We start from the raw sequence: 22259 nt of genomic DNA, 5'->3' as shown, positions 1-22259 counted from the left end.
AATTTGTTAAGTGTCTCTACCATTTTCTACTATTCACATTTTCAATAAATGCCATTTGCTTTTTGATGTAACGTATATGAATTGCTGAAAAGATTTAAATAATATACCACTTTGTAAACTCATTACAATTAACAAAATGTATGACATCAGAAAAATCATCAATCATCAGGCTTTTGATCCAGAGGGGATAAGTTCACTTAATTTTGCTTGTCCCATCACTAAACTGTTCCCACAACACATGGACTCACTTTCAAGTACGTTTCATTTGTGTTCTCGATACTTATTGCGACTTTTTTTCATTTGTATTTGCACATTTGGTTGTCTTTTGCACATTGGGTGTTTGGCTATCTGGTTGGGTGTTTTTCATTAATTCTGTTGTTTTTCTTGGATTTACTGTGTATGCCCACAAGAAAACAAATCTCAGGGTTGTATGGCATGACACACATAGGCTTTGATAATAAATTTACTTTGAACTTTGACAATATGTACGGACTGATTGAAAACTGAAAACAAAGTAAACTTTAAAGATAGTTGTTAGTGTTAGTAAAAAGCTGAATGTGGATTTGTTGAGATTACAATTTGCAAATAGTTTGTACCTGAATTGAAAAAAATTATGGAAGGAAACTTATAAAATATAGGAAAGGAGAATCATTGGGAACGCCACCTTCGCAAGATGATGTACATGGCAATACATGTTGATATGGAGAACAACAAGGCGATACATAAGGTCAGAGAAGCAAAGCACGTACAGTACTTTGCAAAAGCCTGAAGCACCCTAGATTTTTTTATAGGTTTACAGATGGTATGATCTCAACTGAGTTCTGATCTCAACATCATTGAGGTTGTATGAGATGACCTGGATAGACAAAATGAAGCAAGACAGCCAAAGTCTACAGAAGAACTGTGGCAAATTCTTCAAGATGCTTGGAACAACCTACCAGCCAATTTTCTTATAAAACTACATGACACTGTATTGAGGAATTGAGGAATATAGAGTAGCAAGAAAGGAGCTTAAGAAGGGGCTGAGGATAGCAAGAAGGGGCATGAGAAGGCCTTGACGAGTAGAGTAAAGGAAAACCCCAAGGCATTCTTCAATTATGTGAAGAACAAAAGGTTGACAGGAGTGAAGATAGGACCAATTGGAGATAAAGGTGGGAAGATGTGCCTGGAAGCTGTGGAAGAGAACAAGGTTTTCAATGAATACTTTTCTTCGGTATTCACCAATGATAGTGAGGACAATTTGAGTGTGGGTGATGTTCTGGAACATGTTGATATTAAGGCAGAAGAGGTGTTGGAGTTGTTAAAATATATTAAGATGGATAAGTCCCTGAGCTCTGATGGAATATTCCCCAGGCTGTTCCAAGAAGCGAGGGAAGTGACTGCTGAGACTCTGGCTAGGATCTTTATGTCCTTGTTGTCCACGTGAATGGTACTGGAGGATTGGAGGGAGGCGAATGTTGTCCCCTTGTTCAAGAAAGGTAGTAGGGATAGTCCAGGTAATTATAGACCAGTGAGCTATGCGTCTGTGGTGGGAAAGCTGTTGGAAAAGTTTCTTAGAGATACAATCTATGGGCATTTAGAGAATCATGGTCTGATCAGGGACAGTCAGCATGGCTTTTTGAAGGGCAGATTGTGCCTAACAAGCCTGATAGAGTTCTTTGAGGAGGTGACCAGGCATATAGATGAGTGTACTGCAGTGGATGTGATCTACATGGATTTTAGTAAGGCATTTGACAAGGTTCCACACGGTAGGTTTATTCAGAAAGTCAGAAGGCATGGGATCCAGGGATGTTTGGCCAGGTGGATTCAGAATTGGCTTGCCTGCAGAAGGCAGAGGGTCATGGTGGAGGGAGTACATTCAGATTGGAGGATTGTGACTAGTGGTGTCCCACAAGGATCTGTTCTGGGAACTCTACTTTTTGTGATTTTTATTAACGACCTGGATGTGGGGTAGAAGGATGGGTTGGCAAGTTTGCAGACGACACAAAGGTTGGTGGTATTGTAGATAGTGTAGAGGATTGTTGAAGATTGCAGAAAGACATTGATAGGTTGCAGAAGTGGGCTGAGAAGTGGCAGATGGAGTTCAACCCAGAGAAGTGTGAGGTGGTACACTTTGGAAGGACGAACTCCAAGGCAGAGTACAAAGTAAATGGCAGGAAACTTGGAAGTGTGGAGGAGCAGAGGGACCTGGGGGTACATGTCCACAGATCCCTGAAAGTTGCCTCACAGGTAGATAGGGTAATTAAGGAGTGTTAGCTTTCATAAGTCGAGGGATAGAGTTTAAGAGACGTGAAATAATGATGCAGCTCTATAAAACTCTGGTTAGGCCACACTTGGAGTACTGTGTCCAGTTCTGGTCGCCTCACTATAGGAAGGATGTGGAAGCATTGGAAAGGGTACAGAGGAGATTTACCAGGATGCTGCCTGGTTTAGAGAGTATGGATTATGATCAGAGATTAAGGAAGCTAGGGCTTTACTCTCTGGAGAGAAGGAGGATGAGAGGAGACATGTTAGAAGTATACAAGATATTAAGAGGAATAGACAGAGTGGACAGCCAGCGCCTCTTCCCCAGGGCACCACTGCTCAGTACAAGAGGACATGGCTTTAAGGTAAGGGGAGGGAAGTTCAAGGGCGATATTAGAGGAAGGTTTTTCACTCAGAGAGTGGTAGGTGCATGGAATGCACTGCCTGAGTCTGTGGTGGAGGCAGATACACTAGTGAAATTTAAGAGACTACTAGACAGGTATATGGAGGAATTTAAGGTGGGGGGATATATGGGAGGCAGGGTTTGAGGGTCGGCACAACACTGTGGGCTGAAGGGCCTGTAGTGTGCTGTATTGTTCTATGTTCTATGATGTAGTTCTAAAGGCAAAGGGTGGTCACACCAAATCTTGATTTGATTTAGTTTTTTCTGTTTACTGCTGTTTTATAGTATTATTTTGATATTTAGAAACTTTCCATTTCATTATTTTTGAAAGCATCTTCACTTTACAGATTTTTTTTGCACGTACCTAAGACTTTTGCACAGAACTGCATCTGTTAATTCCTGGAGGAAAAATAGTAAAAAGCAGAAATATTAACAATACAAAGCCTAGCTGAGGCTAGGTGGAGCAAAATGAACAAATCTAATTTCCCTTCATGAAATAGTTGTTGATGCTCTGAATAAAGTGCACATACTAGAGTGATACCAGAATAACCTGTTAGAAATCCATAGCCAATGGAAATATAGATGTTTCTTTGTGGATGAGAATGATATTAGAGACCATGTGTAAAAAAAACCTGTCAACACTTCAACAAGCCAATTTGGGAAATCTTTAATCTGCATCTGTTCCGCACAGACTAGAAAGGCCGAGATGGCCTGTTTTCATGCTGTAATTGTTATATGGTTATATCTGTACAGTAAGATGATGTTTTAGGCAAATAGACAAGCACACGAGGGAACAAGTACGGAAGGAAACTGTGGTAAGGTTAGGGAAACGTAAGGGCAGGTGGAAAAAGCATTAAAACTAACATGAACCTAGTGGATTAAGTGGTTGTTCCTGTATTGCAAATACTTTATCATTTGTTCAGCAGGTGAAACAGGACTTAACAGGCGTAGGCCCATCTGCTAACTCAGTTGTCTTACATTAAGCCATAGGATAAATTGTCCTGAACTTCTCAAAGTAAAGTACATAAATATATGTCACCATTGACTACCTTGAAATTCATCTTCTTGCATGCATTCACAATAAAACAAAGAAATACAATAAGAAACTAAACACAAAGACTGACGAACAACCAATGTGCAAAAGAAGACAAATGGCAAATTAAAAATAATAAGTGAATAAATGCAAACATGAGTTGTAGAGTCCTTGAAAGTGAGTCCATAGGCTGTGGAATCAGTTCAAAGTTGAGTGAGTGAAGATATCCATGCTGGTTCAGTAGCCTGATAGGTAAAACGTAACACCTGTCCCTGAACCAGGTGGTGTAGGACCCAAGGCTCCTAAAGCTCTTCAATCAGCCCACTTCACATGTCAGATGGCTTTCTGGAGGTCATATCTGGACCTCTTCTACTTTTTTGGGTTGCTGGTCCTGAATGCTCACTGATCTTGCCCTCAGCAGATTGTGAGTCTCTTGGTTAATCCAGGGCTTCTGGTTGAGGTTTGAATGATTTTGTGGGGACACAGTTGTCCATAAGTATCTTAATAAAGTCTGTGACAACCATGGCATATTCATTCTAGTCCTCTGATAAGTCCTTGAACATGGCCCTGTCCACCAACGTGAAGCAATCCCATAGCCACTCCTCTGCATCATGTAACCACCTCTTTGTTGTCTGTTCTTCTGAAGCCTTGCTCTCTGATCCCTACTGGTATGCAGATCAGAGAAGGACAACCAAATGATCAAATTTCCCAAGACGTGAGTGGAATGGGCTGCCGGTGGCAGTGGTGGAGGTGGAAATGATAGGGTCTCTTTAAGAGACTCCTAGATAGGTGCATGGAGCTTAGAAAAATAGAGGGCTATGGGTAAGCCTAGATAGTTCTAAGGTAAGGAAATGTTTGGCACAGCTTTGTGGGCCGAAGGGCCTGAATTGTGCTGTAGGTCTTCTATGTTTCTGTGCAGGCTGGGGATCAAATGGTGGAAGCAGGGTACGAATCTGAAACTTATGACTTCATAAGCTTCTTTAGGCCCCATTTGATCCTCTTAAAAATACACTTCTGCAGTGGAGAAACAAGTAGTTGGAAATATGACATTTTTTGGTTTTCACAATAAAATTGGAGTTGCATTACATTTGCATACTCTGGCTAAGTGAATATTGCCGACACCCACTGTACATTAGGCAATCGTCACTCTGATTTGCAATGGAATGTTAGCTTGTTCTGTTGAATATAATTTCACTGGATATAGTAACGTATTCCAGTTATCATTCATTGCTATGGAAGCTTACTAATTTTGAAGCAGAATGGAAGTTCTACTGCACTGAAGCAAGAAACTCAATGAAAAGCTATCACTTCTCTATTTCATCTCTGGGGCTCATGATTTGCCATTAATAATTAAATTTAGCTATTTAGACTACACCAATTTAATTAACAATACTTCTATCATGGATTTCTGCCTCCGAGTTTTGTCTAACTGTGGGAGGCTAAATAGTTATGAACAAAGAAAAGAAGTGATTTGAATCGTGTTTCATAATAAACTGTAAGAAAAGAACAGGGAGCCACAGGTTCAAACCAATATATTGTGCTCAAGGAACTTCCTGATTCAAATAATTATTAGGATTAGGTAAAACTCTAACGACCATGAGAAAGAATACATCTTTGAATAAATTAAGGGCCAGTTCAATACTGTAATGCGTGAATTTTATAGGGATCGCAGAACAGTGTAGTACAAGATCAGATCCTTTGGCCAACCATGCCTATGGCAATTTAAAACAATCCAGTGTGTTACACAAGGAGCTATTACTTCTCCATATTCCTCTATTCCCTGCATGTTTGCATTCCTGGCTAAATGCCTCTTAACATTGCTATCATAATTGCATCAGCCACCTTCTATGTACACAAAGCTTGCCTCAAATCTTAAAACTTGTTTTGTATTATCTATTAGGATAATCTATTTTGGACAGATCAAAAGGATCAAATTAGTTCATAGAGCTGGAAATGCTCCAAAAGCAGAATTGGGAGACCCCTGTCTCCACGATACTACTGAGACTTGTCTTACCTTTTAGCTAATGTGACAGAATTGACTTCTGATCATTTTATTCTCATCGTTGGGAAGCACATTCTGTTAGAAAGCTATTTTAGAAACAGAGAAAACATACAGCACAATACAGGCCCTTCAGCCCACAAAGCTGTGCCGAACATGTCCTTACCTGAGAAATTACCTAGGGTTACCCATAGCGCTCTATTTTTCTGAGCTCCTTATACTTGTCCAGGAGTCTCTTAAAAGACCCTATCATATCCGCCTCCATCACCGTTGCTGGCAGCCCTTTCCACGCACTCACCACTCTCTATGTGAAAAACTTACCCCGATATCACCTCTGTACCTACTTCCAAGCACCTTAAAACTGTGCCCTCTTGTGCTAACCATTTCAGCCCTGGGAAAAAGCCTCTGACTACCCACACGATCAATGCCTCTCATCACCTTATCAGGTCACCTCTCATCCTCCGTCACTCCAAGGAGAAAAGGCCGAGTTCACCCAACCTATTCTCATAAGGCATGCTCCCCAGTCCAGACAACATCCTTGTAAATCTTCTCTGCACCCTTCCTATAGTTTCCACATCCTTCCTATAGTGAGGTGACCAGTACTGAGCACAGTACTCCAAGTGGGGTCTGACCAGGGTTCAATATAGCTGCAACATTACCTCTCGGCTCCTAAACTCAATCCCACGACTGATGAAGTCCAATGCACTGTAAGCCTTCTTAACCACAGAGCCAACCTGCGCAGCAGCTTTGAGTGTCCTATGGACTCGGACTCCAATATCCCTCTGATCCTCCACACTGTCAAGTGTCTTGCCATTAATACTATACTCTGCCATCATATTTAACCTACCAAGATGAACCAGCTCACACTTATCTGGGTTGAACTCCATCTGTCACTTCTCAGCCCAGTTTTGCATCCTATCAATCTCCTGCTGTAACCTCTGACAGACCTTCACACTATCCACAACACCTCCAACCTTTGTGTCATCAGCAAATTTACTAACCCATCCCTCCACTTCCTCATCCAGGTCATTTATAAAAATCACAGAGTAGGGGTCCCAGAACAGATCCCTGAGGCACACCACTGGTCACCGACCTCCATGCAGGATATGACCTGTCTACAACCACTCATTGCCTTCTGTGGGAAAGCAAGTTCTGGATCCACAAAGCAATGTCCTCTTGGATCCCATGCCTTCTTACTTTCTCAATAAGCCTTGAATGGGGTACCTTATCAAATGCCTTGCTGAAATTCATATACACTACATCTACTGCTTTACCATCATCAATGTGTTTAGTCACATTCTTTAAAAATTCAATCAGGCTCATACAGCACGACCTGCCCTTGACAAAGCCATGCTGACTATTGCTAATCATATTATGCCTCTTCAAATGTTCATAAATCCTGCCGCTCAGGACCTTCTCCATTAACTTACTAACCACTAGAGGAACATGGGGTATTTTAAAAACTTGTGTGAAGCAGTTGGCTGTGTTAATGTTCTAACTGTACAACCCTTTACTGCTTGCACAGATGGTAGTCCCACACACTCACCGAGTGCAAAGCAGCATGCAGCTGTGCCGGGAATGGATTGCATTTTCGCTGTTGCAGCACAGCTTATTTTTCTCCCCATAATATATACAGCAAATACAAATAGGATATTCTTTTTTAAATTATAGCAGCAATTCCACATCTTCCCTTACAATGCACCAATGCCACTCATGTTTCCTCAAACAATGAGGTGAAGTGTTCCAGAGATTATTATACAAGATCCAGTGGTGGCATTGAATTAGGGAGGTAAAGCACGGAAAGAAGCTCCCAAGTATATGTTTGCACCAATCCTATTTTTTATTCTCCTATGTTTGCATCAACACTCCCAGATTCTACCACTCATTTACACACTGGGGGAAATTTACAACAGCCAATTAACCTACAAACTGACATGTTCTTGGGATGTGGGATGAAACTGGAGCACACACATGGAATGTGCTAACTCCATAGGGTAACGGGTCTCAGGAATGAACTTGGATGAGTTGAGCTGTGCTGGAGCAGCTCTGCCCGCTGGTTTGAGGTCCAGCGGAGATTCACTGCGTTACTCAGCAAGCTCTCCTGCCTCCTGGAATACATCAGTTGGCGCCACTCAGTTGCAGACATCTCCTTAATTTGGACAGGGAGATGTTTCAGACCGGCCACAGTGCATTTTTGGCTAAGTTGATGTTCCAGTTACACTCTGTGTTGAACTGTGTTTACTTTCAATTACGCTTACTTGGTGAAAGTCTTCTTCAATCTTTCAGTGCTGCTTTCTCTCTTCCCTTTTTCTAAATTGGCAAGATAATTCTCTTTTTGCACAGATTCCCAGATCCTTATTTTCTGGTCCAAGCTCTCTGGTAACTTCTTTTCTAGAATAGATGCATATAACAAAACATTTGAAGACAAGTGCTACTGTACAATAACTTACTTGTTCAAACTAAAAGCATTTAACATTGTATTAGCATTTTCTCTCCCTTCACTTGAAGGGCTGATTACAGAAGGTGGTCTAAGTTATACATACAGAAACAGTCCAACTCATCCATGCTAACCAAGATATCTGCCTGAGCTGGTTCCATTTGAGTCTGTTTGGCCATGTCCCTCTTGGCCTTTTCTACTGCCTCTTGGCCATGTCCCTCTAGGTCTTTTCTATTGCCTCTTGGCCATACTCCTCTAAACCTTTTCTGTTGCCTTTTGGCCCAGTCCCTCTTGGCCTTTTCTATTGCCTCTGTTTGGCCATGTCCCTCCAGGCCTTTCCTACTGCCTCTTGGCCATGTTCAACTAAGCCTTTTCTATTCTCTTTTTGCCATGTCCCTTTAGGCCTTTTCCACTTCCTCTTGGCCGTGTTCCTCTAGCCTGATCTATTGCCTCTGTTTGGCTATGTCCCTCTAGGCCTTTTGTATTCCCTTTTGGGCATGTCCCTCTAGGACTTTTCTATTGCCTCTTGACCATTTTCATCTAAGCCTTTCTTACTGCCTCTTGGCCATGTCCTTCTAGGCCTTTTGTGTTCCTTTATGTCAATGTCCCTCTAGGCCTTTTCTATCCACGTAACTGAAACTTGCGAGTTGCTCAGTTGTGGGGATGCCATAATTGCACCTAGTGTTCGACTTGAGGGCTAACATTCAAATGAATTTGAGCCTTGAACATTAAAACATATAATAGGCTTGGCCAGAGATGTCGAGGCTAGTTTAGGTGCACATACCAAAAGGGCAACTAGGGCAGCTCACCAAAATGCTCTTGCTTGTGTTGTGGTTCCTTAATAATTGAACTAATCAAAAGGTTCAGGTGACTGATGATGATGAAGGGTGGGGCGAGAGCAGGCCGGCTGTGATACTCAACTATCAGATTGTAGCGCTGGAATTTCCAAAATATGTCCGTGTTTACCTGTACAATCTGAAAGGTATAACTGGAAAAGAAAGCACATCACTGAAATGTAATAGTACAGATTAGCCCTTCTACAGACAGAACATTGTTTATACTTGCACATTGTCTACATTGTTTACATTGCACCATTAGTGTGCAGAGCTGGACGTAGCAGTTGCTTAATTTATGAGGTCTAGCAGTTCTCAGTAACTATATAAACTGGAAGGCTTCAGTTGGAGTTTGCTGTGTGCAGGACACAATCTCATTTGCATGGGGCAACCAAGCAAATGCATCTTTTCAGATGCACACTTACCACACATTAGCAGATATGTGCCTGTTCATTTGCTTGAGTGGGTGTAGATGGGGTAACTTCCTGGCCCACGGGTTCCCAATTATTGATGAAGAAACCTCTGTAGGAATTCTTCACCATCAAGCTGGAGATTTCACAAGTTTTACCCAAAAGGATCAACTGGGCCTAAATGTCTATCTTCTGTCTCTACTGAATCTTCCATTTAGTTACGTATGTGCAAACACTATCAAAAACCCAAGATAATTTTAACTGTTTTTTTAAAAAGATTCCAAAAATCAAATGTGTGCTGTGATAAAAACAGGAACTACTGAAATCACTCAGCAGATTAAGCACTTCCGATGAAGGGCCACCAACCTTTAACTGTTTCCACTCTCGATAGATGTCGCCTGACTCACACTTCATTTCCAGTATTTGTTGCTTGTATCTTAGAAGCTTTGAATTTCAGTTCAAGTGTGCCTCATTTGAGTACTTGACATCGGTTTGCAAATTCACTGGTAATGTTAATTCTAAGTCTTAGATCATCAGTTTGCTGAAACCAGTTTTCCAGTAACAAAACCATTAAGGATGTTTAAGCCTTAAAATGTTCTTGAGTGTATCAGAGTTAACAGTGGAATTGCCTTCCTTAACTTCCTCCCAGTTTACATATGTACTAGTTAGTCTCAGTGTTTCAGAACCCAAACTCTCATTCTTTCTCATGGGACCAGGGAAGATCATCCTAGTAATTGGCATGCTAGGTGAAGGTGATAGAAGAAGAGACTGTTTTCTTCTATTAATTCAGTAGCCAATTTGTAATAGCTCCAACTAACCATTTGGTAAAAACCCATCTAATTCACTAATGTGCATCAGCATAGGATATCTTATTCAGTCTGGCCTATATGTGACTGCAGACCTACTCCATCTAGTTGACTCCTAAAATGACCTCTGAAATGACCTAGTTAGCCACTTAATTGTTGGCAACATCTTCTCAAAGACAGCTAGGGATTGGTAGTAACACTCAGATCCTGAAAAAATGGATAAACTTCTATGTTCCAAACAAGAGAAAATCTGCTGTTATTGGAAATCCGAGCAACACACACAAAATGCTGGAGGAATTCAGCAGGCCAGGCAGCATCTATGGAAAAAAGTACAGTCTAGGTTGAACCTCTTTCACCTTAATCATTTTGTACCACTGAAAGTGTACTTGTATGAATAGAACATTCATAAAGAGAAATCTTGACTTTACATATTTTTGGACGAATTACCCTGATTTGCATCAGCTGCATAATTCTCTTTACACAGGAAGGAAATCTTTTTTCTTTGCAGCTTGAAAATCTGAATGAATAGAGAATTCCAAAAATCATTTTTCAAAGCTACAAGTTTCTGTGTTTTGTTAGTAGATTGTCATTTGCTGAAGCATAGAACCTGGAATCTGATTCCAGATGAATAAAGTATTAATATCAAACAGACCTGTTTCAAATCAATTATAATGCACTGTGTTTAAAGAGCAAACACAAGGAAAGCTGCAGATGCTGGAAATTCAAACAACAACACACAGAAAATGCTGGTGGAACACAGCAGGCCAGGCAGCATCTATAGGGAGACAGTGCTTCTCCCTATAGATGCTGCCTGGCCTGCTGTGTTTCATCAGCATTTTGTGTGTGTTGTTGTTATAATACACTGTGTTTTGTGCTGTTCAACAGGAACTCAGATGTCCCCATTGGCTTTTCAGCATCAGTAATAGAAGATTAAACAGTATAAAGTGTAACCACTAACATTTCAATGACACAAAATGTTTAGGCTACACATGCAAAATGCTGGAGGATCTCAGCAGGTCAAGCAGCATCTGTGGAAATGAATAAATAGTTGATGTTTTAGGCCCCTTCATCATCTCCGCCCAAAACATTGACTGTTTATTTCACTTTATAAATGTTGCCTGATCTGCTGAGTTTCTCTGGCATTTTGTACGTGTTGATAAAGATTTCTAGTGTCTACAGAATTTCTTGTGTCTAATGGTTTTGCTCTGAAGCTTTATATGCCAGGAACTGTGCACCTATCATATTACACTACTGGAAGGAGTTGGATCACCAGCAGGATTGAGCTTGAAGGCAAGGCGCACACAAGATACTAAATTGAGAAGGTAAGATTTGGTTGAATAAAAAATAGGTGGTTTTAAATGAACGACGTTAATCTGTTGGGTAACCTTTCACTATTTTTGGGAAAGATTAAAATGCCATTGGAACCTGCTAGTATTTACTTCGTGACTTCAAAAGCCAGCGTGCATTTACAGTAGCGCATTATCATTTCACTGTGATAGGTGTTAATCTACAGAGATGTGCACCAAATCATCCAAAGCTACAGAACCAGAACAGGAGGAGATCTCAAAATCCCTGAAGCAGATGTTATGCTACCTGAACATTGCGATCAGCAGGTTCAACAGCAATACATTTGTGACCAGCAGGAAGATGACCAGAAGCATGATGACTAGCCAATTTGCATAGCGATTAATGCAATGGGGCAAGTTAGCTCCCACAGTTATGTTGCCTTCGTTGTCAAAGCATGATCGATTAACCATCCGAATTTCTAAAATTACAAAGAACACATTCTTAGTGCTGACGCCCAAAACAGAAAATGAAGTTGATTAAAAGAGAGGCCCCCTAAATTTGATGCTGACATAGATAATTGAAAATCTTTTCAAAGTTCAATGTAAATTTATTATTAAAGTACATGTATGTCACCACATAAAACTGAGATTAATTTTCTTGTGAGGTTATTCAATAAAGAAAGGGTGTACTTTAACTACATAGGTTAGAAAATGAAAGCTGGTGGCTTGAAAATTTGTTGATTTGTGAAACCATTTGTGTGTGCCGAAGAAACCTAAACTGCAGTTGTCAACTTTCTACCTTTGTTCTAAGTTGTCTGTTTCTGTAATGTGTTGACCAGCTGAGCCAGATGGAAGTCAAGAATTAGTATAAAATTAGAATGAGCAGGACCCACGAGCAGCACGGTCCTTCTATCCAGCAGACAACCTCCACAAAACATTGAGAATTCCTTTCCTCTCACCCTCAACACTTTCCTTACCCCCCACACACACATGCCCATCGAGCTGCTGAGTACCTCCAGCAGATTGTTTGTTGCTCCAGATTCATGCATCTGCAGTCTTTTGTGTCTCCTTAGAACTAATTCTGTTGCTGATAAAGGAGACTAACCCAATCTGAGACTATGCTGAGCTGTGCATGATAGCTCCTGCAGTTTGATCATTACTTATTTATTGAGTCTAACACTGATGGAGCTGCATTGCCATACTTCAGCTTCTGGCCAGTTTAATCACTTCCCCAGACTCCCAGATTTTCCACTCCTTCCCTCATTCCATATCATCGCGCTCCCTCCCAGCCAAAGGGGCACTGTCCGCAACCTAGATTTCTCTGAAGAACTTCCACCAATCTGTGACCCACAACCTTTTGTCCCACCTCCAGTAGCAGGCCAGTTAGCCATTTTTTCCAACTTTCATTAACGTCAAGGCTGATCTTTTACGCACTTGTCACTTCCCTGCACTAATTTCACATCCCACAATCTCCTTAAAATCCACAAATCTATCTGTAATGATCCTTTAAACCCTCCTGGAGAGAGAATGCCAAAGTTCAAAATCGATTTTCCTGAATTTTAAAACAATGATCCCCTGTTCTAGACATGCCAGTCAGGAAACATTATCCATTTCTGTATCCTAGAAAACCCTGAAGAATCTTATACTTTTCAATTTATATTTCCAAACTCAATAGAATAAAGGTCCAGCCTGCTTAATCTCAGAACAATTCCTCTCATCCATGAGTCAATCTATCTAATCTTTGATACTCTCCCTACATGGCAAGTATAACCTTAACGTGCATTGCGTGTGCAGGACTCAGCTATGGGATACAATACCTTGTGTGCCATATATGCAAAAGAGAATGCTACAGTGGGACCTATGGCTGGCTGGCTTAATACACTTTCAGGTCAGGATCAATTTCTAGACCAGCACTTTCAGTTGTAAGAATCATTTCTGCTACTCAGCATACACTTTATGTCTTAATCCCAATTGAGAAAAGATTCTTTATGACCAGTCTTGCCTTCAACATCTGGGGTTATTTCTGAGAAGGAGTAATCCAGCCAGTCTTCCTCCCTTGCCACTCCACCAATAGTATTTTGTGCCCAATTCTGTTCTGAAAGATACTACTAAGTTCACTTAGGCTTTGTTAGCTGAAGCAAGTAGAATTCAAACCATGTACCATCTATTTCGTCCAGTGGGATCTGGCCAAATATCTGAAGGTAAGGTCTGTAGAGAACGTTCCTAAAGATCCAGTCCACCCGGGTCTCGTTGGGGTGTAGCAGTGCTTGAGTGGCCACCCCATAGGCAACAAGCCAAACGCTCAGGAAAAAGAGGAAGAAGAAGACATCTTTCATCTGATGGTAGAGATGGAGAAAGGGAGTCAGACATCAATTGCCCCTACTCAAACCACAACACCATAAACCCAGCAAGTAAACAATGTAAACTTTGTAAAGTAGGAAGACACTATGGACCTTGTCATTTACCTACAGGCTTATATAGCCCTGTCTAAATCTCTCAGATATGGAAGACAGTATTCATTCACAGTCATTGCTGAACTCACTAAGCTCAGCAAAGATTACAAGCACACTGCCCCTGACTGATGAGTGGGGGGAAATAAACAAATCGTGTTCCAGCTGCAGGCCACAAGGCAGTGATTAATATGGAAGGTGCATCTCAAACTTCAAAGTAAATTTATTATCAAAGTACACGTATCTCACCATATACCACCGTGAGATTCACTTTCCTGTGGGGGTAGGACAACAGTAGTCTGTACAACAGTATCTATAACAGAATCAATGAAAGATCAACTAGAGTGCAGATGACAACAAACTGAACAAATGCAAATATAAACAAATAATGAAAACATGAGATAATGAGATAAGGAGTTCTTTGAAGTGAAATGATTGGTTGCGGGAACATTTCAATAATGGCAAAAGTGAGTGTAGTTATCCCCTTTTATTCAAGAGCCTGATAGTTGAGGGGTAGAAATCTGAAGATGATTATGCACCGCTGTGATGAGTAAAAGTTGAATTGGCTGTCAGTAAGGACAGTCACACACACTGGGGCGAAGAACTGGTGAAAGCACTGATAAGAAGAACAGTCCTTAGTGATGTTACAAAGAGCATCTAGTTCTTAAAAAAGGGACAAATCCATTCTGGCCAATTACCATCCATCAGTCTATTCTCAATAATCTGAAGTGATGGAGGTGCTGTCATTGTTGCTGCCAATGCTGAGTCTTATTTCTATTAGGACCGGATAGCCTGAGCCTTCACCCCAGCCCCGGTCTAACATAGACAAGAGACGAGTTCCATAGGTGAGGAGTCAGCCACAGGTCTTAATGACAAGGCAATGAAAATTTTTAGCCTTTTTTTTCTTGAATTGTTAAGAGGAGTTGTGGTTCCTTTTATATATTAGCTTATTATTATACTATATATGATTTTGACAGTGTACACTCCTTTTTGTTTGTACTTTTATTGGAATATGTATTTGATATAACTTCTCCTCTGATTTGTATTTGTCTTTATATATTATTTTTTTAAATCAATAAAAAAAGATTAAAAATGAATGACAAGGCAGCAATGCTGTGTGAGACATTCATAAGTCCCTCATAAAACTAATGTCAATGGCACTCACAGAAGCCATCCAGCAGAATCTTTACTTTGCACAAAGGAGAATGTTTGTAGTTGTTTCCCTGTAATCATTTCAGCAGCAGGTTGCAACAATAAGGGTTTCTCAGGGAACCGTCCTTGGCCCAACCAGCTTCAGCTGTTCTACTGATGACCTTCCCTCTATCATTAAAGGCAGGAGCAAGATTGGTCATCGAATAAAGCAGTGTGTTAAGTTCCATTTGGAACTTTTCCAAAAACAAAGTAGTCTTTATTCTCATGCACGATACTATTAAGGCATGGACTAAAGAGTAACAGGAACAAAGAGCAGGGCAGGGGATGAATTCATCGAGTTATCTTCCGATTCCATGAAGTCATCCACTATCAGTACCCTCAGTAAACTCACAAATATTCCCCACTTGTCCAGAATAATACTATGTGCTACATGTGCCTTCTGCTGTGTTTTGCACCTTGGCCTCAGAAGAATGTTGTTTCACTGGGCTCTATTCATGGGTTTGGACGATAAAACCTCAGCTTGAAGATGGTACTCAATACATCACCGCGATAATTCAAGACAAAGCATCCCACCCATGGGCATTCCTTCCATCACTTTAAACGTTCACTGTCAGTATTCCACGGACATAGTGTGTACAATCTGCAGTTCACCAGAGTTTCTGTGCAAACATCTTGACACTCAGAGCCTCTCTCAAGTGCAGCGGGCAACACAGCTGATGCATGGGACTGCCACCCCACCCCGATCATATAATCCTTGACTCCCTGTGAATGACTGTAGTGATTCAAGAAGGCAGCTCAACACCATCTTATCAATGGCAGTTAGGAATAAGCCTTGCCCATTATGTACTCATCTTGTGAATGAGATTTCAAAAATGACGTTGTTATAAAGTTACAGGCAAGTATCATCACCTCCAGGAGAGGACTGGTCCAATACAACAGCTAATGATTGCCTCCATTTGCATTTACATCCATCTATTAGAGCTGTGAGAGGAAAACTCCATTTGCTTTCTCTAATTTCACCTCCTTGGACAGGGCAAATTAGACCATGACTGGACTGCAGCTTCTAGGTACACTGATCAGCAGTACAACAAAGAGTCCAAGATAGTTGATGCATATCCACCGCTGATGCAATAGTTAGCAACACCTGGCAGGTCTTGCTATCCTTAGGTATCACATAAAGGAAACTTAAACCATGAAAGTTTGGCAAAACTTTACATTCTCACCATTTGTTTTACACTTTCTATTCCCCTTAAGGAACTGAGTTCAACGGTTGGGTATGTTTCTACACAAATGTGGCTGAGAAAGGAGTGCTGGGGTTCCATTGAACTTGAAGGCGATTGGGTGAGGCTAGCAACCAAGTCCTTTCCTCAGCAATTTACACACGTATTATCTCACAACATCATCTGATCATTGGATGAGGAACAAGCCGAGAACTCTCTTGGGCATTTTGCAGAAGTTATTCAATGCACTATTGTAGGAATTTAGTCTAATTATAGCATTATCTGACATATGCTGACATATGAACTCAGATTGTAAATTATGTCATTGCTCACAAAGACACCTACCATTCGTTCCACAATAATGATCTTTGGCCCCAGCTGCTTATTAATGGCAAAGATGTGAATCAATCTGAGAGCAAACACCATAAAGTCCAGGCAAAGGGTTGTGCGGCCAGCATCATATGTGAAAGAGAGCATTCTGTAATGGAACGGAACACATTCCTCGTTAGAAAAGCACAGATACACAAAGATTCAGAGATCTGCAGGACCAGGCAATGATGACTCTGCATGGCCCATCACATAAGTGCATTTTAAGTTTGCTTGACCTCCGAGCTTTCCTGTACAGTTTTGCTGAAGTTCTGTATTGTTTGTTGAAAGTTGAGACTATAGGACAGTACACAACACAGTAATTTGTGACTTCATGTCATCATAAGAAGAATTTAAACAAACATTCTATCTCAAATTATCTTCCATCCACTAGGAACCTGTTAATTAGAACAAATCATAGTTGTAAAAATAGTCAGCTCCATCATGGATACTAGCCTCCACAGTATCCAAGATATTTTCAAGGAGCAGTACCTAAGAAAGGTAGCATTCATTATTAACATCCTCCATCACCCAGGACATGCCCTCTTCTCATTGTCAGGAAGGAAGTATAGAAGTCTGAAGGCATATACTCAGTGATTCAGGAACACCTTCCACCCCTCTGCCAACCGATTTCTTAATGGGCTTTACCTTACTTTTTAAAAATTATTTCTGTTTGTGTACTATTTTTAGTTAACTATTTAACGTACACAATTATATACTTCCTGTAATTTATTTATTTTTCTATGCTTGTCATGTATTGTCGCTGTTAACAAATATCACAACATATGCTGGTGATATTAAACCTGATTCTGATTCATGGCATCATGGAAACTTGCAGAGAATCATTGACGTTACAGCACAAGCAGGCTAGTCAGATCAACATGTCCATCCTAGCTGTTAAATAACACCCATCTTTCATTTTACAGTCTTGTGGATTCCAGTCTCTATAGCCTCTGTGTCTGAAAGTATCTTACTGCTTTCAATGTGCAACAGTGATGTGTCTTGCTGTTCTGGCTTTAGTCACAGAGCTGACCATTATCCAAAGTATACTTTGAGGCTCAACAGACATAAAGAGGTCCATGGAGCTGCTGCAAGAACCTGAACAGAAAGAGTTTGGAAAGAAGAACACAGCATGCGTTTTTCCTGCTGCATTCTGAATGGGAATAGGTGCCAAGGGATGCATAAGTAACTAAACTGGAGAACAAGGGAAGCCAAAGTGGAGGATACGAACATCCTGAAGTTGGGCTGGACACTAGAGTAGAAAACTAGGACTGAGAGCAAGAAACATGCTTATACAGAGTCTGGCCGATTCCGACTGATTTTGACCATTCATCAAACAGTTCCTATGGTAGGTTAATGCAGTTAAATGCAAGTTAATTATCTATAAGAAATCTTGAACCTCTTGCTGTAAGGGGGAGTCCTGAGGGAACCTAAACAGAGAGATTTTCAGTACAACAGAGGTCATCTAGTCCTTAACAATTGGTCCATTTTCCCATTTCTATTAAAACTGTTGCAGATCCTGATTTCCCTCTGGATTTCAGCAAGTGGTTTGGGATAATTATTGAAAAGAGTAAAGGGTATGAGGACACTTCAGGAACACCAGTACTGACCTGCACGTTACAGCCACTATGAACAATATCAGGGCCAGCATGTCACACTTATTCCAGGAATCCTCCACGTAGAGTTTAAATTTCTTCACTATGTTAGTGTTTCCTTCAGTGAAAAAACTCTGGGGAGGGGACAGAGAACAGTTAATTATAAGTAGTGGGATGCTGTTACCACATTGATTATATTTAAATTTTGTGCATTGTTAACTTAAAGTCCATTTACAGGACAGGTGGTGAGCACAAGATTTTACCTAGTACGTCAATGAACTGCTTTGAAAACAGTAACAAGTCATGGGAAAATTAATGAGTATGTATTGATTAAGGATTGCACAAAGAACATGTATAGTTGAGTGGTGCTGGAATGTCCCAATCTCCCCACTCTTGCCAAATAGCTCTATGGTGCTTTGAACTTTCATCCACCATTACAAACAAGCAGCTGCCTCCATCACATGGCCAGTCTAGGTATGGCAGCTGTTTTTTCTTGGGTTGGATGTGGTGTCTGACTGAATTCATTAGCATCATTTCTCCACATAAATAAAACAAACAACAATAGCACAGTGTGCAAATCATCATGGATTTCATTTCCATTAATTCTTACGACACTGAATGAGGCTGTTCAGCCCATCAAGTCTATGACAGCTTACCAAACAATGCCATTTCTCCCCTAATTACAGTTGGAAACTATTCTTGCAATTCTGTACACTCTACCCTGATGACCCCACTTACCTGAACACAAGCGAACTGCACAGTGGCTAGTAACATACCAATCTGTATGTCCTGGTGATTTTGGGGGGAATTGGAGTGCCCATAAGAAACCCGTGCTGTCACAGGAAGAACGTGAAAACTCCACACTGACAGCGCTGGAGGTTAGGATTGAACCTGCGTCACTGGAGATGTCAGGCAGCAGTTCTATTAACTGTGCCACCCCTGTGACCATTTACAGTGGAATTTATTCACTTTATATTAGTTATTTGGGAGTTTTAATATTGTCCATTATCACATATTAAAATTATATTGATTTCTATGATTCTCAGCTACTGCCTGATCTTTGGTCACATCTTGTTGACACCAGGAATGCGAATGAGGTGGTAGGGTAGTTTCAAAGTATCTCCCAATTATGACTGGTTCCATTCCAGAGAACTGTTTGTAACCCACACAAAATGCTGGAGGAATTCAGCAAGTCAGGGGGCATCCACGGAGGGGAAAGAACAGTCAACATTTTGGGCTGAGACCCTTCACCAGGACTCTGCCCAAAACGTTGACTGTTTCTTCCCATCCATAGATGCTGCCTGACGTGTTCAGTACCTCCAGCAGTTTGCCTGTTGCTCGAGATTTCCAGCGTGGGCAGAATCTCATGTTTATGTCCATAACCCGAACAGTTTGTAAGTTGAAATCCAGCAACGGTGTGTGAGAGAGGATCAAAGAAACGGTCGTGATGGGAGCTTGGGAAAGCACAGGAAGAGCCTGGGCCTCTGATTCAGTGAGTGAGTCGTCTGCTCAGTGGGTGGCTCGTCTCAGCTCGTGACTGTGGAGGCTCAGCGCAACTGTGAACAGAAATGCCCTGTTCCTGCCTGGCAGAAGATGCCTCCAGCAGCCAGCAAATTCATGTCTCGCTAACGTTCAGTCATATGTACAGGATGTACATTAGTCAGGTGTTCGCGACTCAGGGAGAACCTTTATGACCCATTGATGATGTGCTAGGATGCTGGATGAGACAGTGTCTAAACAGATTTGGTGACATTATAGAAATGAAGGAATTGGCACAGTCCACTCTGAAAGCTAAAGCTTCAGTTTACTAGGGATCAGTTTCCTTTGCTCTGAACACTTGGACACTAATTGCCAACATGCATCTGATGAAAATTACAGCTTTTATTCTAAACAGAGATAACTTAGGGGCATTTCCACTTCAGGGCTTTTTTCTGTTAAAGGACATTAAACCTATGAACACTACTTCAGTACTCTTTTATTTGTATTTTTACACTAATTTAACTATTATACACACACACACTTTTTCTCTGCTATTATGTATTGCACTGTACTGCTGCTGTAAAGTTAACAAATTTCATAACATATGCAGGTGATATTAAACCTGATTTTGATTCTAAAGAATTGCCACACTTTTACTTACAGACATTTCTAAGATGAGAGATGTCTCTCACATCATCAGGCGGGCACATATGGGATCAGAGGTGAATTCCTACCCCACCTAGGCACCATCATGAGCCCTCAACTCTACAACTTAACAGCATCTCCTGCTCAAAATATGTTTTATTTTCAGAGAAAGCAGGAGTTTTGTTCTTGTTACAGGGTATCACTTCCAAAATTTCCCCTTTCTTATCAATATCAACAGCCCTACATACTATAAGAAGTGATCTTCAGCCACGTCTCTTTTCCGTGTTCTGCTTCCACCCGTACCCATCTACAACCCCATCCCACAGACAGATGACAAAGCAATTAAAAGATATCTGCTTTCCTCACCTGCCTAAGCTCTTCCAGAGCCAAGGTGAAAACCCAAAAATAGAGTGTTATCTCTGCCATTGAGGGACCAACAGGTGGTGGGGGCTGGAAGTCTACCAGCAAAACATAAGCGAAAAGTGACAGGAATGCAAAATACAGCAGCACATTCCCCAAAAATACAGTTACAGGAGCACCCCAGAACTTCTTCCATCTTCGTATGATAAACTCCCACTGTTGGTTTCCTTGGCAAAGTCTTTTTCCATTCTTTTCACTGCTGTCAAGTGACACAAGAACAAATTGTTACATTTTTAAAATGAGTGAAATGAACCAGGGCTAGTTTCAGCACTTAATTAGGGTTCCCAAGATATGTTTGACTACAAGTGATCTTTTCATACCATCTGCAACAATGAATATCATAAAGCAAAACCATGATCTAAAAGACCCATTAACCTCCCTGACCTAGTCTTGTCATGTCACAGATACCCTCTTTGTCCTAATCATTCCTCCTGTCACCTTCTTTTCAACTTTTCTTCTCCCTTTCCCACTTTTGATGAACAGTCCCCAACCCGAACTGTTAACACCACTTCCCCAGCTATTGACTAGCCACCTGACTTTTCCTGGTTTCTGGTTCTCTTTCAGGTTTCCAGTATCTGTAGTTTTCAGTTTTTTTAATTTATGCAACTTGGGAACAGCTTAAAGCTGAGAATTAAAGAGAGGGATCTCCAGTGCATTTGTGGTAAAATTATCGTGTAATTGGAATTGGAATGGCTGTAAGGAAATCTTAATAAATGTGTACTATAGTTCACTGGATTGCATTCCTGTGTGACAGATCTTATAATGATGTTAAGGATTGATCAAGAGAATTAAAAATATTGTCATCATACACTGAAATATGAACAAATAAAGATGGCTGCTTTGCCAGGTCAAATTTATAGTCACTTCCTGAGGAAGTCAACAGCACATGCACATTGTAGATATTATTGATTGTATGATTAGCTTACGGGTATAGAATGATATTGAGTTACACACATGAACATAGGAACAGAATTAAGACTTCTAGCCTATGGTTCCACCATCCCACCATGGCTGATTTATTATCCCTCTCAACCCCATTCTCCTGCCTTCTCCCTATAACCTTTGATGCATTTAGTAATCAAGAACTTATCAATCTCCCTTTAAATATGACTAGGCCTCCACATATGTCTGCGACATTGAATTCCACAGACGAGGCTGTGCCCTCTGGTCCTAGATTCAACCACTATAGGAAGCATCCTTTAAAGTTGTATGTCCACTCAACCTAGGCCTTTCAATATTCGATAGAAATCCCGCATTCATTCTTTGACACTTCAGTGAGTACAGGTCCGAAGCCATTTAACGGTCCTCCATTACCGCTTTAATTTCTGGAATCATAGATCTGTGAGTTCTGTGCTTCTTCCTCTCTTTTCAGGAGGAGCCATCTATCTGCATTCTTAACCTGCAGCCACAGAACCTTGCGTGGACCCTCTCCAATGCCAGCACATTATTTAACATTTACTTTGAGCTAAGGGCCTCAAAAC

At 40.9% G+C, this 22259-nt stretch overlaps 1 protein-coding gene across 1 annotated transcript in view; it reads right to left on the bottom strand.

Annotated features, from left to right (window-relative positions):
- The window catches only part of trpm5 (transient receptor potential cation channel, subfamily M, member 5), an 82203-nt gene that overhangs the window by 12576 nt on the left and 47368 nt on the right, over window positions 1–22259 (bottom strand). The window contains exons 16-22 of the mRNA XM_059976366.1: window positions 20725–20977; window positions 18250–18368; window positions 16619–16751; window positions 13613–13787; window positions 11759–11930; window positions 8926–9104; window positions 7938–8070 (exon numbers count right to left, since the gene is read on the bottom strand). Coding sequence (XP_059832349.1) covers window positions 7938–8070; window positions 8926–9104; window positions 11759–11930; window positions 13613–13787; window positions 16619–16751; window positions 18250–18368; window positions 20725–20977 — 1164 coding nt within the window. The remainder of the gene's footprint in view (window positions 1–7937; window positions 8071–8925; window positions 9105–11758; window positions 11931–13612; window positions 13788–16618; window positions 16752–18249; window positions 18369–20724; window positions 20978–22259) is intronic.

This window comes from Hypanus sabinus, chromosome 7, assembly GCF_030144855.1.
Source record: "Hypanus sabinus isolate sHypSab1 chromosome 7, sHypSab1.hap1, whole genome shotgun sequence".
NCBI lineage: Eukaryota > Metazoa > Chordata > Chondrichthyes > Myliobatiformes > Dasyatidae > Hypanus > Hypanus sabinus.
Note: the sequence above shows the minus strand (reverse complement) of the source record. Positions and strands in the feature narration are given on the sequence as shown.